General features: G+C 38.4%; 2 protein-coding genes and 1 long non-coding RNA gene across 3 annotated transcripts; 1 reads left to right on the forward strand and 2 right to left on the reverse strand.

Moving 5' to 3' along the window:
* Positions 1-2,344: 2,344 nt before the first annotated feature.
* Positions 2,345-9,336, reverse strand: LOC106745011. Its single transcript, XR_001374501.1, has 4 exons — positions 9,225-9,336; positions 8,274-8,423; positions 3,185-7,496; positions 2,345-2,663 (listed from the first exon to the last, which is right to left on the reverse strand). It is a non-coding gene; the product is annotated as an uncharacterized LOC106745011 (long non-coding RNA).
* On the reverse strand, positions 8,430-9,218 carry LOC106745010. Its single transcript, XM_014620212.1, has one exon. It carries the CDS (start codon positions 9,048-9,050, stop codon positions 8,574-8,576), a length of 477 nt encoding a protein of 158 aa, XP_014475698.1. The 5' UTR covers positions 9,051-9,218; the 3' UTR covers positions 8,430-8,573.
* Positions 9,337-9,516: 180 nt separating the features above from the next.
* On the forward strand, positions 9,517-16,368 carry LOC106744980 (chymotrypsin-2-like). Its single transcript, XM_014620171.1, has 6 exons — positions 9,517-9,679; positions 13,586-13,762; positions 14,110-14,191; positions 14,520-14,878; positions 15,702-15,962; positions 16,110-16,368. Exons 3-6 carry the CDS (start codon positions 14,134-14,136, stop codon positions 16,251-16,253), a joined length of 822 nt encoding a protein of 273 aa, XP_014475657.1. The 5' UTR covers positions 9,517-9,679; positions 13,586-13,762; positions 14,110-14,133; the 3' UTR covers positions 16,254-16,368.
* Positions 16,369-16,987: the final 619 nt, after the last annotated feature.

Raw genomic sequence — 16,987 nt, forward strand, 5'->3', positions numbered from 1 at the left:
ACAATTTTGAAATATTAGTTTCAACAATATATTCGATGTACATTCGATGTAGATCGACAGTAACATGAACTTCATAATGTTAAGAATATGGTTTCTAGTTAAATTTGTTTCGAATAAAATTTCGAACAATGCCAGGTTTATCTGTTTCATTCTACCGGTGAAGTCCCGCGACGATCCTCTTCTACGACGAAGTCCCGTGACGATCCTCTTCTACGATGGAGTCCCGCGACGATCTTCTTCCGTGAAGATTCCGATCCGACGATGTTGAATATCCAGGTCCGATGATGTCGAAGATTCAGGTCCGACGATGTCACATATCCAGGTCTCGCGTTGATGAAGTTCCAAGTATTATGAAAATAATACTCAAGAAGCTCTCAGATATGAATCGCATAACGTTGAAAATTTAATATGGAATGTGATGTTTTACGACATTGAATACTGCTCAATAATTCCATGATCTTATTATAATCATATCCTCAAATCTCGATTTAGGTGAGACTTGAATAATGTAGAAAATTTACGTTCTACAATTTTAGAATATTAGTTTCGACAATATATTCGATGTATATGCACACAACGACGGACAGAAACATGAGCTTCATAGTGTTAAGAGTATGAATTCTAATTAAATCTTTGATCAAATTCTCCATAATGCTAAGTTATCTGTTTTTTTTCCACCGTGACGATCCTCTTCTACGACGAAGTCTCGCGACGATTCTCTTCTTCGATGGAGTTCTGCGACGAACCCACCCGATGATCCTCCCCTGCGATGAAGCCACACGAAGATCGTCCCCTGCGATGAAGCCACACGACGATCCTCCCCTGCGATGAAGCCACACGACGATCCTCCCCTGCGATGAAGCCACACGACGATCCTCTCCTGCGATGAAGCCACACGACGATCCTCTCCTGCGATGAAGCCACACGACGATCCTCCCCTGCGATGAAGCTACACGACGATCCTCCCCTGCGATGAAGCCATACGACGATCCTCCCCTGCGATGAAGCCACACGATGATCCTCCCCTGCGATGAAGCCACACGATGATCCTCCCCTGCGATGAAGCCACAAGACGATCCTCTCCTGCGATGAAGCCACACGACGATCCTCCCCTGCGATGAAGCTACACGACGATCCTCCCCTGCGATGAAGCCATACGACGATCCTCCCCTGCGATGAAGCCACACGATGATCCTCCCCTGCGATGAAGCCACACGATGATCCTCCCCTGCGATGAAGCCACAAGACGATCCTCTCCTGCGATGAAGCCACACGATGATCCTTTCCTACGATGAAGCCACACGATGATTCTCTTCTGCGATGAAGCAACACGATAATCCTCTTCTGCAACGAAGCCCCCCTTGACGATTCTTTTCTGCAATGAAGCCACACGATGATCCTCTTCTGCGATGAAGTCCCACGATGTTTTTCTTCTGCACTGGAGTTACGTTGATGATCTTCTTCTACAACCGACCTGCGACGAAGCCACACGTCCCAGATAGACGGAAATATCGAACATAGTATGCAAACATTTAACTTATGCTTTATGACGCCTTTGCAACGACGTATGTTTAAAATATGCTTGCTTCAAGAAATACTCATTTATCATGCCACGATTTTAATCAAAGTATTAACTTCTCCTCTTAAAGTATTGACTTTCTTATTCCTACAATAATTCCGGATCAATTGTGTTCTCTTTCGAGCAGAATAAGCAGCAATATTTATGGCATCAGAGTATCGCCGCAATTTTCACGGCATCAGATTCTTCTTTCGTATATTGACAAAATGCTCGTTGTGGACGCATCTTAACGTACTTAGTAGTTACGGTGCAGACAGTATATCGAAATGTCTACCTAGGTAGACATTTCTTCTTTGCAACGAAGTCCCGCGACGATCCTCCTCTTCTGCGATGAAACAATGCGACGATCCTCCTCTTCTGCGATGAAACAATGCGACGATCCAAATCCGCGATCCTCTTCTGCGACAAGATTCCTTTCTGCATTGAAGTATCACGACAATAATCCGCGATGAAATCCTCCGATGATTCACGTCTATGACAAAGACCCGTTACAATTTTCCTCTGCGATTTCACAATGACGATCTTTCGCAACGAAGAACCGCCATATAACGATCCTCTTCCGCAACAAAGTCTCACGATGAAATTTCTCCTCTGCGACGTCTGACGTTGGTCCTCTTCTGCGACGAAATCCCGCGATGATTCTCTTCTGCGAGATAAAGTCCTGTAACGATCTTCTTCAACGGCGAAGTCCGGCGACGATCCCCTTCTGCGACGAAGTCCCGCGATGATTGCCTTCTGCAGCGAAGTCCTGCAAAGTCCTCTTCTGCGATGACGTCCCACGATGATCCTCTTCCACGATGAAGTCCAATCATGAAGATCCTCTTCTAGGACAAAGTGCCATGACAATTTTAACGTGACGAAGTCGTTCAATGATTCTCTTCTGTAACGAAATCCCGCGGTGATCCTCTTCTGCGCCGGTCCCACGACGGTCTTCTTCTGCGGCGACGTCCTGCGATGATCCCACGATGAATCCTTTTCTTCGGTCCTCAAATGATATTCCTTTCCGACCCAATATCTTGTCCGTGATTCAGTACGTGTGAAATACCGACGATTCTTAAAGCAATCGACATCTAGAAAAATAATTCTGTGGAAAAAGAAGGGTGAAGAATTAACAAGACGTGCTATTTTACAGTAGAGATATATTTTATAAAAATGACTCGGGATTAATCAGTTTCTTAAAAACAAAATCCTAATACACATTAAGATGAGAAAAATCTGATTGAAAAAATTTGTAGAATTCTATGGGTGCTTTCGGGGAGACGCTATTTAGCGCTGCAGTGTCATTCTATCTTTGTTCTAAAGAGTAACAGAGATAGAATAACGCAGTAGCGTTAAAATAGTCTCCCTGAACGCATCCGGTAAAACTTTAGTTATTATTTTTCACATTTACATATATGATATCTATCAATTTGTCAATTTTTATACATTTTTATTTATATATATATAATTTGCACTTTTCCAATGGCCTATTTTATTTATACAGACTATTTAGGATTGTTTATCAAAGAGAAAAGAAACTAGAAAAGACAATATTTTTTAAGACCAACGACACAACAATCCAAAAATATCTCTAAAAGTGACATTTAGTTAATGGAAATCACATACCATTTTAGAAGGGAAGGAGTGCTGTTTTGCTGGAACTCTGCATTCTCCGCAATGGCCCTGTTGGAAAGTATCAGTTCCTCGCAATCCCGGTCGACGAAAAAGCACTCTTCCTCTCTCCTTCTTCCTCCAGTTGGCAGCAAGCCGCAAACGTAGACAGCTCGTGGACAACCCGTGCGCCCGTAACGGATCTTGAGGAGCTCGAAGGAGACCAACGAAAGTAGATCGAGGACCAAACGACCAGGACGACTGCACGCGCGCAGTCGAGCGGGTGTTGGAAGACCAGCGACGAGCAGTTTGTAGAACTCACGACGCAAGCTTAACGGCCGTCTCGCGCCGCTCTAAAACACTCCATTAGCGGGCAAGGTGATAGAGAGGCGGGTGGAACTCACGTGCCTCTCTTTCTCTCTCTCCCTCTCTCTCTCTTTTTCTCTTTCTCTCTCTGATGTGGAAGCCGGCCACCGGATCGGGGATATCAACGAAAAGTTTGAAAGGCTGCCCGCGACCTCGTCAACGCCGCGGATGCAAGGAAGCGCACGCTCTTGAAGTCGATCGGCCATACGACTTCTAGGATTCCGCGAATCTGCTTTTTAAGGCGAGGGTAGCGATTCCCAGATAAAAGGTTCCGGACCTTAACTATGTCGCGGCTGTCTGAAACGCTTCGAATGTCCTGCAAGATTAGTGCCTCCCCCCCCCCCCCNCGTCACAATGCCCCCGGAAGACGCTTACTTCAGATGTTAGACCTTCGGTTAGACGTTCTGAGAGACTTACAGATCGATGACCCCTAATTCTGCTTTCTATCGTATTCTGAGATACACTGATAACTCGCTTCCGAAGACCTCGAATGTTCACGATTACTTTCCAAAGATCTCGTGCTAACTTAAATTTGCAAAAACTTGCTGGCTTTTCCGCTGATCCGGATCCATCTCGTTAAATTTTCTCATTTTCACCCATTTCTGCCGGTTTTTTTTTTAGCTTTTCGTAGCCATTTAGAGACATGTGAGATACCGCATTTGAGGCACATCGTCTTCAACAGTCAAGCAGTTTTGCTTATTCTGTGGATAGAACACATTCCGGACGCGACAACAAATACTGGTTTCAAATAACGGCTTTCTGTGAAAAAAAAATTAAGTGGTTTTGTCCCCCCTCCCACTTCCCGTACATCCCCCAAAAATGGACATGAACCTATATATATATATATTAAGCTATAGATTGTAATGAATAAAAAATATGATATACCTCTTTTCTCCAATACCTTTTAAAATCGCTACCTTCTAGAAATGATCTTACGCAGTAGTAAAGATTTTCCTTTTCTCGAGCGTGAAGATTTCAACAGTTCGTCATTAATCATTCGAATAAATCTGTCGTATGACACGGTTTAGCCGTCTTGATACAAAATTGCTCCACAAATGGATATCTCTGTTATTTATCTCCTTCATAAAACAAGGCTTCCGAATGCCCCGCGGGTCGTCGCGATGAAATGATTCAGCTTCGATTGATGATGAAATTTTTAAATGCGATCTGAAAGGAAGAATATTTGTCCGGCGAAATTCCGTCCTCGGACGGAGAGGAAGACACCTGGATATTCACGATATATATATATATATCCCTGAATTCTGAGAGATTCAGATTCCAGATGGGACAATAAGAGCCTGGAATTTTTGGGTCCTTAGATGTTCAGATCCTCAAATTCAGAAATGATTCATCGGATTTTGCGGTCCTCATAGCCGAGATTCCTGGGTTCGACAAGTCTTCGTGGGGTTTTCGTGGACGTTTCACGGCCACCGAGGCTACAACCCGAGCTGACCGAGCGTGTAAAATGACTTTCCCGACTGTAATCTTTAACGGTTTCGTAAGAGGTCTTCTCGATTCGCCTTGAAACGGAAGGTCTTCCGAGCATGCTTTCCCTTGTGTCATCGTGCGAGGCGGCGATGTGTCATCCTGTGACTCATAAGAACATTGTTTGTGCCCCCGCCCAAACCCCATCTAGCACTACCTACTTCAGGTTACAAGAGCCGCGAATCACCGGGCGATCCTTCGTCTCTCGTTACCTCCAGTGTTCTTTCGCGCGATATACGAATTCTCCATGACCGCTCGATATGCGTGTACTTCTCCCGGCGATGATCGAATAACGGGTTTATGGCCACACGCAGCTTGCCGACTAGACGAGTGCGAGATGTCGGTGTGCCGTTTCGTGAATCTACCAAGGGGGGCTTTAGCTCTTTCGTTCTGCCGCCTGCTGTGTGAAACACAAAAAGAGACACGAAACAGAGCAGTCCGCATGATGCATTAACATAGATAAGTACGGTGATTATTTAACAAGGAACGACAGCTAGTTACGCTAGCGTAAATCAATTTGTATAGGAAAACAAGAAAACTTCGTTTTCTTTCGAGCCATCCACCGAGCCAGGCCGCTTTGATGTCCGCGCTCGATACGCTGAGTTTTACTCTTCGTTAGAACAGAATGCGCTTCGTATTCTCCCTCACCCCTCTCTCTCTCTCTCTCTCTTTCTTCAATGTTTTCAAGTGATATCGGGTCGAGATCAGGCGTAAGATCTCGAGTGACTCGAACTGCATATTCTTCGCTATCGTCGGCTCTGCTTGGGTCAGACGAGAGGTCTTCCGAATGCACGCAACTTTCTGTAGTCAAAAAGACTTATTTGCAAACCCCCTCCCCCTCCCTCCCTCCCTATCATCTTACGTATCATAAAGAATACCCCAAAGTAATATTACCGAGAACAGTTCATCAATGTATCGTGAATATTACTATAAATGCCTGATATTTCGTTACCAAAACCAAGGTCGTGGTCTTGTTTGCCAAGTATCGTCCACCGTTAAACATGGAGCAATCAGAGCACGTGTAGGTTGCTGGATTATATCAGCAATGCGAGTCCACATAGACGCACACACATGAACGTACTTGTCAAAGTTTAAGACGCGTCGGCTAACGTATTCGCATGAACAGCAATTCGCTCCTTGCGCTCTTTATATCCTTCCGTATATACTTTGCACGTAAGATAACTCCTACATCCCTCTTTTTCTGCGGTAGATCCCTGTGGTCGATTCGCCTCAGGCTCGACATCCGTTCGTGGACCTTCGTAGATACTTAGATTCGGACTTGCGTTAGAATACCGAGACCAATGGATACTAAGATCTTGGGTTCCGAGATCCCTGGACTTCGAGGCGCCTCAATTCCGAGAGCTTCGCATGGCCGCGACTCCTGGACGTGCGCGGAGAGTCCTTAGAATCCCCGGACTCTTGAGTCTTCGAATCTTTCGACTCCTCGCGATATCAAGAAATTCGACAAGACTTTAGACAAATTACATTAAGCTACACACAATCTATTCAAAATTAAATTAGAAGCTGAAGCTTTTAGATTGAAATGAATGTTACCCGAGTCGAGACAACATTAATATCCGTTTCTTTGATCATACGCAATATTTCCTTGCACGTACGTAAATTATTTCTATTACTCTATTATCGTTTCTCCCTTTTCACATTGACCTCCGCATTCTTCGTCTCCTCGGTTCCTGATATCTTTCTCTCTTTCTCTCTCTCTTTCTCCCTCTTTCTCTCTTTCCTTCTCTCAAAAGTTTCTCTCACGCTCTTCAAACATCTAAAACATACGCGTTAACGCCCCTATCCCCGTGATCTCTTCGTGGCGGACGTGGCACAGATCGCAGATCTATGGGCACACGGTTATGGCAACGCCGGGCAACACATACACATTGCATATAACATATTTCACATCGGATATAGAAGAATTTGTCCAGTCATTCTCCTGAATGAACAAGTCGATCGCATGCTTGCATAGCAAGTAATCTTACTTGAGGTGTACCTACGACTCTCGGGGGTAACGGGAACACCATGCAGAGACCGTGATTCCCGCCCACTATTCCGGACAGAAACCAATAATTCTGCTGGAGGTGGGAAAGTACGCAGCTGATTCGGCTAAAGTGGGAGTGTAGAAGCTCGCCGGATGAAAGTCGCCTCTCATCGTCACGGGTTATCACGCAGACGATCACGTGACTGCTTGGGCGTGGGGTAATTTTGCCTGAGCGCCGGTTGAACCAACCTCTAGAAACAAAGACTTTCTCCCTCCCACTCGCAGCTTTCTCCGTCGAAACTCGCAAATATACTCCCTCTATCATTCTATCTTTTCGTCCTCCTCTACCTCTCTCGCTCACGCAATCTCACCGCAATCTTATAGGTACACGTTTTCTAAGCTGACGACGATTACGACGACGTCGTCGTCGTCCCCTCGATTGGCGGCCCTCGCAATAGGGTGTATTTTCTAGAGTGTGTATGTGCCAGACTGAAAAGGAGTGATGGCATTAATAAACTGGTGAATAGACATGTTGAAAAAAATCACCTTACTTCGTTAATTTACTTATAAAACATATTTATTCATTTCACATTACTTAACGAGGGTTTTATTTCCTTACCTAAAACAGTCTTTTACAAGGAACTTCTTTATGTACTAAGTATCACAATGTGTTCTGCATTATTGAGATTCTATGTACAATTACTTAACTCAATCCTAAACAGCATTTTTTTAAAATAATGGCAATGATAAAACCACCTTACCACATATCTTGAAAGTTTTGGAAAACTATACATAATAAATTATCCTACAATAGTAGATTTTTTAATTAATTTAAAGATTTAAAGATTTTTTAACGTATGTGGTAAATGAAAAATATTATACGATTTAATCCTGACAATTAATATTTATACATATTTAATTAATATATATATATATATATATATATATATATATATATATATATGTAATTATATATTAATATATATATTAATTTTTAGGTTAAATTATACTGTTCAAGATTAAGCACAATTTAATACTATTTAACAATATAGGAACTATTCTCACTGTTTCTGCTTTTAATATCACTTTATCCTTATATAGTACGAGTATCATAAAATGTAACTTTTCTATAAATGCACGAAAAGAGACTAGAAACTGTGCTGAAATGACACGACTCTTTCCAGTTCTGTGTACTTTGTGAATACTGTAAGTATATAGTTGATCTAGATGACAAAGATTCTTTGGATTCGATACAATATTACAAACCACACCGGTGAAAGACAAGCAGATTATCAGCGCCGCGTCAGAGTATTTGGCTTCTATAAATATCACAGCTACATTTTCTGCTTAATTTCCCATTTCGTAAGGCCCCTTCTGTTGCTTCACCAGCCTCCGTAGCCATCTCAAACGGTAAGACTGCAAGGAAAAAAACCCAAGATGTTACATAGGGATACGGGCGAGACTTCGATAGTTGCCGCAGTCACTGCACGGGGAAGGATTCAATGCGCCGATTTGCGTAGATTTGCGTTTTCCCTTGATGACTGCCGGTGCAACTGTGATGTCTATTTAGCGCTGCACGACTGTTTGTACTTTATTCACTTCGTTCATGAAGCTGTCCAAGTTGCTGAGTACATCTTCCACATCCTTTACGAATTCGTCATCCCACTTCGTAGTCCCCTTTTCGGTGCTCTCCTCAGCCTTCCACTCGGGTACCAAAGTTTGTACGCAAGTACCGTACAGGTTTTCCTTCATCTCTTCTCTCGCATCCATCTCCATTCGCCTGGCTTCAGCTTGTTTATTCCTGTCTTCTCTTTTGCAGTAGTACGGACGAGTCGACCAAGACAATTTCTTACGCTTCAGCTCGCGCTTCGCCTTGTACAGGGTGTGAGTAAGGATGGCCTCCATTCTGTAGTTGCGTCTAGGTTTGCTCCAACAGAAGTCCCTCTTGGTACTCACCTGGTCAACCCACTTGCTCAATTTCGCATTGTCCTCGCAAGGTATCACAGGTTCGTCCCAACATAGCTCGGGCATGTGCGGTAACATGGTGAAAATCGCACTTCAGCAACTTACAAGAACTCCGATGAATCTCTCCTTTCGTTCTGATACCGTTGCTCTCTCTCCTCTCTTGTTCACCCCAGCGACCAGCAACTACTACTCTAACTCGCAGGCTTAGTCAACGCACAACTACGTATTTTAACAAATATTGAGTCAACCAACCTTTATCTCGCTCGCGTCTGTTGCCCGTCTATTGGTGCAACTACGTGCCGAGTGGTTCGAGGACACTAGCGAGATCCAGACCACACCGTTCGGAGACGACTGACGGAGTGGCTGCGCGCTCTCTGAGTGGGGCTATTTATACCCGAACGTCAGCCAATAGGGTGTATTCTTACGCCGTAACGCGCGAAATAGTCCCTTCGTTGCGCTGTGAAAACAGCTTTATGTCGCGAAGCTCTGCGAATTCGACAAGCGATCTATCAATTCAGGTCGATAGGTATCGCAGGGAGTCAATTTTGGCACGAATCAGCGCTCATTGGGCGAAAATCGATGTGACTGGAAAAGTAGTTCCGGCGTAGGAAAGCGTCATGCGGCATCCCCTCCAACAGCCAAATGACGCAGCTGGCTTCTTCCGTTGCGGATACTCAGATCTATCGGGTGTACCAAATTCTCTCAGAGTACGTATATTCGCGATCTTGTAAAGAAGACTAAGAATAATAAATAATAAAGAAAAATAAAAAAGATAATTTGTGTAATGATAATTCGGCTTGGCATATTTCGTCGATCGCGTGAAACTATTCGCAACTGTCACGAGACTTTTGTAAAATGTAAGAATAATTTTTGTAAACGCTTCTCTATCTGTATGAGTGCAAGGATAATCTGTAATCTCATGTGTTCGCACATATGTTGGATCGAGAATAGTTTTAGCATTCGTTATGAATTGTGATTCGATATTTATAGGATTATATTAGATCAAATTTATTGATGTAATTATTATTGTGTTAATTGACATATGGTGGAAAACAGTTTTTTCCAACTGAAATAATTAAAATACATTCGGCTTTCAACTACATAAAAGAAGAAAGGAATCCAAAATTGTTCAAGAATCATATAGAATAAAGAATTATATTTTACACAGTCACACTTTTTTTAAGTTATAAGGTAGTAATTTGCAGAACAAATTCAGTTCGATCATATTCTCATGATTCAATGAAACTCAGATATTCATTTTTCTACAATTTTGTTCAAATTCTTTGAAATGAATTTTCTAAGAACTTCTATTCACCTCTGTGCTATCTGGGACTTTATTGTCAGGTGTAATTTCTCAACAATATGTTTACAATTACTTTCCAGGTAGAACAGAAAATTACGAAGACGTCAAAATAACAAAGTAATCATTTGAACGTTATCTTGAATTTTTATTCTGCCTGGATTATTGTTAAACATACATTTATTTGAATCCATCATGAATACCTGAAAGACATGTTAAAACATTTAAGAAACATGCTGCTATTTTCGACGTCTTTCAGACATTTTTATAATGCATTTTACATATTCATGCTTTTTGGAAATCTCTGTTTGTTAATTGTAACTTGAAGTATTGAGTCCTGAAATTCATTCCAGCACTTTAGTACCACCCTATATATGCACAAAAATGCGCACGGCCGTGCCAAGCCCCTTCTGCTCAGCGAAACGTCAGGTAGTAATAGTAAAATGGCGACGAGACTGCTTCCTTTATGCGTCGATTAACCGTAACCGAAAATGCCTGTCCTTCTGTATACAACTCGTCGCAACCAAAAGATGAGGAGAAAATGCGCAATAACAAATAATATGGATAATTGCGATGCGACGCAGAATTATCTTTTTAATAACGAAGATAAAATATTGGAACGTGCATTTTATCGGAGAGAAAGGAACAAATAAAGCAGCTGAAATCATACACGAAGAAATCATTATATCGTATAATAATATTTATTAAAATTTTAATTTGATAATTCTCATTTCTTCTACCGATAATCAGGTTGAATCATCATAGTATGACGCATACTGTGTTGTAAGCGTCATCATGAAATCACTTGGAAAAAATAGCGACGAGATTCCTGAAGAAATTATTAATCTATTAAGAAATTACGTTTTATTAAGAAACTACGTTTAATTATGTAATATACAAATCTCTATGTTATTAAAAGGATTTCTAGCAATTCCATTGTTGTTTATAGGTCAGCGAAACGTAGACTCATTAATCCGATATTAATACATACTCTACAATTATTAATACGTTCAACCTTAACCTTTCAGGATTATTAGACAATCGATAAAAGTAAGGCACAAATATAGCTATTCTTTTTTTTCTCTTACCCTCGAAATTTTAGTCGAAAAATAGAATGACTAATGAATCACTTGAATCTGAGTGATTTTCATTTGTATCGAATAAATTCTTTCCACTCTAAACCGTGAAATGAATATTTTCATTTGAAATTTAAGTAGGAATCTAATATATTTTATCGTCATTAGAATATAATAATTGATTGAAACATTCTTTAAAATCCATTCTAATTCCAGCAAGGAATCATTAACACAACGTTATTACAATGATATTTTATAATATGTAACGTTTTCAAATATGTAGTTCTTAATGTTGCACATAACGTTATTGTTAACAATATTTGATCCAAACATTAAAAATTACATTTATAGAATATGGTTTTAATATTTAGGAATATTATATTATTAAATAACAGTTTAAGAACATTTAAAGTATTATATCAAAATTTATAAAATCCACATAAAATCAATGTTTCAAAAGATTGATTTAATGTTTCTTGTTTACTGGGATTTTGTATGTAAAAATGTGTGAGTTATAATATTTATTCTTACGATTCTTCCTGACTAGCAGTTTCTTTTTCATTTCGAGTAAATTCTGCAACTCGTTTTGTGTAGAATTTTCGGAAAAATATCCGGGCATAGTTTTCTTACCTGCGTATCCAGTTGTTTCATAGTTTCCTCTTCTTTCTTTCCCTTCCGTTTTTTTCCATTTCGGGTCAACGTATTAGGGAAGATTTATGGTTGTCAAAGAAAAGTGAAACCGGCCTTATCTGCAGACTGTTAGACGCGTCGTGCATTTCTAATATTTTAACACATTGTTGACCGGTCACAAGTTAACTCGTGTCTTCCTGCTTAAACGTTGCTGACCGGCCACGAGTAAACTCGTGATCGATGCAAGATACATTTGCGCGATCGAAACAAGATACATTTGCAAAACCTGTTGTGTACCATTACACGTAGGTGATTGCTACACCGTTTATCACACCAAAAAGAAATATTAAAAGTTAAATATTAAATAAAATTTATTGAAGTTTATTTCTATTGTTTCACTTCCACATCCAATTATGAAATAATAGCCGATGACATGAGATAAATTCTAAGTAAAATTGCCGGTCAACAATGTGTCAAAAAAGTACTAGGAACTTTGGTTTAAAATTGATTTTTAAATAAAAATGTTATGATTATTATTAAAAAACAATTTTTTTAATAATTCCTGAAATGCATCCTATTTTACAATTTTTAAAAAATTCGTAAAAATTTATTTTCAAGTAAAAAAAGTTATGATAATTAAAAATGTTATGATGATTAAAAAACATAATTTTTTTGCAATAATACCTAAAATGCGTCCTATTTTACAATTTCTGAAAGTTTAACAAACATTGCTTCATCAATAAAAATGTTATGACGATTTTAGTAACGTGCAAGTTTGCCCAAAAACGTGCGGTCCCAGGCGTATGTCTTACAGATTTCTTACCGGTTCGCAATGTGTTAACGACCGTTAAAATGCGTAACATATGTGTGACTAATTGTACAGTCACGCATACGTCACGTGTAGCCATTCACGAGACGGTTGCAACTTATTTTTCTATAAACTTTGAAATGTATCCAATAAGAACGCGTACAATAAGAAAATTCGTTTTTTAGTCATTCTCAGAAAATACATTTATATTTCTCTGAAAATACACACAATTTAACTGAGCTTCACGGATATTTCATACTCATTTATGTTGTAAGCACTAAGCGGGCACAAGATATAAAATAACAAGATTCAAAGCAGATTCATTGCGAGAGGTCAGAAAACTTCGGAAGCTATTGAAACATACGTAAACCTTTAACACGTTCATTGCCAAGCTGAAAATTGGAATTTCGTGTGGTGGCCAATTTTTTTATTTAGTTTTTATTGTGCACAAAATAAGTTAATATATTATTTATATGTTTTTATTATTATGTACATAGGATTTATGTACTCTAAATATCTATTACGCGATAACGCGTGATCGGCCGTTTGATGATAACTCGCATCACGCGATATCGCGTGATTGGCAATGAACATGTTAAGAAGTTAATTAATACAACGATTAATATAGATCAAGTATTTGAGAAATTTCTATCGAGAGAGTAAACTACAAGATCATTTATTGATTACGAACGACTCATGAGCAACAAACAGCTCGTTAGTTCTGACATTGTAACATAAAAACGGTATCCAATATACATCACGATACACAACACAAATCATAACAGATCATAAATTTCAGAATCTTGTGACCGAGCAAATAATAACAGAGACTAAATAACAAGGAGAGGGGTTTGTAACGAATCTTATAATAGCTAACAATAGAAACGATTCGAGAATCTTCGAGAGAGGCTCCGAACGTTATAAAATCTTAATCCCAATACAACGGGCGAACATACATCCATCACAGTTCGCACAAGTAAGATTGTAATTTAGAACGTTACGAGTCGCCAATATATTTCTCTCTATTATGTCATACGTTTATGTAGAATTGATTTACCAATTCGCTTAATGTGATATTTATTTTTGTGTTAATTTTCATTTCCTCAGTATTGAAATATTATCGATATTATATAAGGTGACATTTGCTATTATTGTTGTTTCGTAATCTTAATTGCTTCATCGTATAAATATTCGTATTATTAAGATATAACAATGAAGCCATAAAAATCAATATCATAGAGATAGATAGATAGAGAGAGAGAGAGAGAGAGAGAGAGAGTACATATTAATTATTCTAATAAAAAAATATTTTCTGTTATAAAGCTTGTGAAAAGTCAATGCTCAAAAATGGCAAGCTACATGACGGCATTAGTCTGCATCTTGACAATCGCACTCGCGAATATAGGTGAGTTTTGTAATAATTAGATGTAATAATATATAATAACACGGTTCAATAATTTTTTTATTAATTTTTATTTAAGTACATAATTATTCTGCAATTAATTTACAATTAATTATATTTACTTATCGCTCTCATAGCGAAGTGTTATTTCACTTGATATATATTATTTTTTTGTGCAAAGTAGAAATGCGAATTTTATTCAAGGTCATCATGTTATACAACAATGCTGTAACTCCTCTTTGTTTACGTAGAAATTAACCTTTGCGTGAAACTAAACAGTCCTCTTAGAAGTTACGATCCACGTCATTATAACATGATGGTTTTTATTTAGTTTGCGGCTATTGGATGGACAAGACCCTGGATATCAAAGAGGAGTGGAATGTTGGAGGACTAATAAATGCTAATCCCACCGACACTGAGAAATATCCATTTATGGTCTCTATAAAAAGTGAAGGAACTCACATATGCAGTGGCGCCATGCTCACTCAGGTCTATGTTATAACCAACGCCCGCTGTTTAGAAATGTGGCAAGAAAGTTCCTCAGCGAAAAATTTAACTGTCGTTACTGGAAGTTCTATTCTCCAATGTGGTGGAAAAGCTTACAACGTCGATAAGATATTCTTCCACGACGAATACGCAAAAAATACAGATTATGTTGGCGATTATATGCATAACATCGCTTTAATTCGGGTAATGCCTTTGCTATAATAATTTTTTTTCTTTATTTCCTTGTGTAGTCGCAGCATAAACAATAATAATACAGCATAAATAATGATAAATAATACAAAATGCTACTTTGAATATATAAATCTGATGACATCTAATGACCTAGTAAACACCAACTAACAGTAACATTTTTATTTTCAACGTTTTAATTTCTCTCTCTCTCTTTCTATGTGTGTATATACATGTATAGGATATTACAAAAATAAGTGATCAAACTTTAAGTATATATTTTGTACTCAAAACAAAGATAATCATGAAAATGTTAACAGATTTGAACTATTTTGTGACCTTGCCTATCGAGATCGTTCTATTGTTTCCCATGCACTCATTTGATAATATAATTTAATTAAGTTTTTAATAACGATTGCGAAATATTTGTAAGATGGTAAAAGACTTTCGTGTTCAGTTTCTTGCAATCTACGAGCACATACGAGCGTTATGTCATAAATTGTCAGACTGTATTTATATGTCTCGTAATGTTACCTCGTTTACCATACCGTATTCGATAATTCGACAGTTTTCTTTAAATATTAACTCAAAATTTTACTTGTTCTTTTGAAAAATAATAGACCCCTTTTTTATTTAACGTAGTATGATTTAATTTACAATCATGCGACGGTTGCCATACATATTGTCAGAAATTCTGTACATATATTTGATATTCTTAATTTTACAAATTCTAAACCTAGCTTACTATTATTATACGAACATTTTAATAACACTCTGACCGTTTTCAAATTTTTATATTCTCGAAAATGATTTTGAAAGCTAATTTGAAATTTTTCAGGTGGAGAAGATTATGGAATACAACTCGTTGCAGTGGCCGGTAAAGCTACCGAATTGCAAAGATCCTCCTCCGTCGTGTGAAAGAGCTGAAAATGTAGACTGGGGTATGCTCTACAAAGATGGTCCCGTGTCGAATAACCTGCAAGTGTCATACCCTTTTCAAAGTGACAGATGGAAATGTCAGGGCGACTATTATGAAACTATCAAGATCGCTCCTGGCGACTTCTGTCTCTTCACGGGCGTCAAAGTAGGAACGTGTCATGTACGTCATTACTTAAACATTGTTCTCTTTCCCATTGTTATACGTGCTCTACGAACACGTTATATTCAGTTCCGTTACGAAATCCGATTCGTTTGTCGTAACGCTAATTTTTAAATTACGACTGTAATCTTCAATCTTATATTACAGGGTAGTTTCGGCGGCTCTGTAATGTGTAAAAACTACCTGATTGGGATAACTTCTGGTGTAACAAGTTGCTACTTAGAGTTACCACTTATAGCAACCGACATCTGTTCGCATTATAAATGGATTGAAAGGATTATCGCGAACTGATATAATTAACAGTTTACCTCGAGCATCATTCGGACAGCGCATCTATTTAAATATAGACTGTCCCGAATAAAATTGGCCTGTTAAATGGTTAATTAAATCAATTAAACGGGTTTCTTACGGCATGATTATTTACTTCTTAATTAAATTTACTGGACAATAGCTGTAGAGAAAAATATTGTTACTAAATAAAGTTTCAGATATTTATATATGTTATATTTTTTAATATTAATTACATCCTCCTCTTTTATTCTGAGAAAATAGATAAACAGAACGAAACAAATGTTTATGCGAAATTGGATTATACATGTTTTTGAAATCGAAGAGTGCAGTAACATAACGAATAAATTTGTAAAAATATTGCAGATATTTTAATAATATGCAAATATGGCCTTGAAAATGTAAAAATAGCCGAATAGAATGAATTAATAAAGTTTTCGTTACATTCAATTTCATGTACTTTATGCGGTAAAATATATTTAATTTATTTCTGTTAATTACTAAACTATTGCATAATAATATGTAACAATTAATCTACAACTAGAAATAATAAATCAACACTTTTATATAGCCATTTTACTAACATTTTCATATAACCATCTTTTGGATGGAAACTTTGGAACTAAATTTAGCCGAGACTCGAACCCCCCGTCATTTGAGTTTTCTACGACACCGCTAGATGGCCGTAGAGATCCGTTGAACTTTTTTTTTAACGGGTCAAACGAATCAGTCATCGC

Source organism: Dinoponera quadriceps, unplaced genomic scaffold (genome assembly GCF_001313825.1).
Source record: "Dinoponera quadriceps isolate SergipeBrazil2010 unplaced genomic scaffold, ASM131382v1 scaffold717, whole genome shotgun sequence".
NCBI lineage: Eukaryota > Metazoa > Arthropoda > Insecta > Hymenoptera > Formicidae > Dinoponera > Dinoponera quadriceps.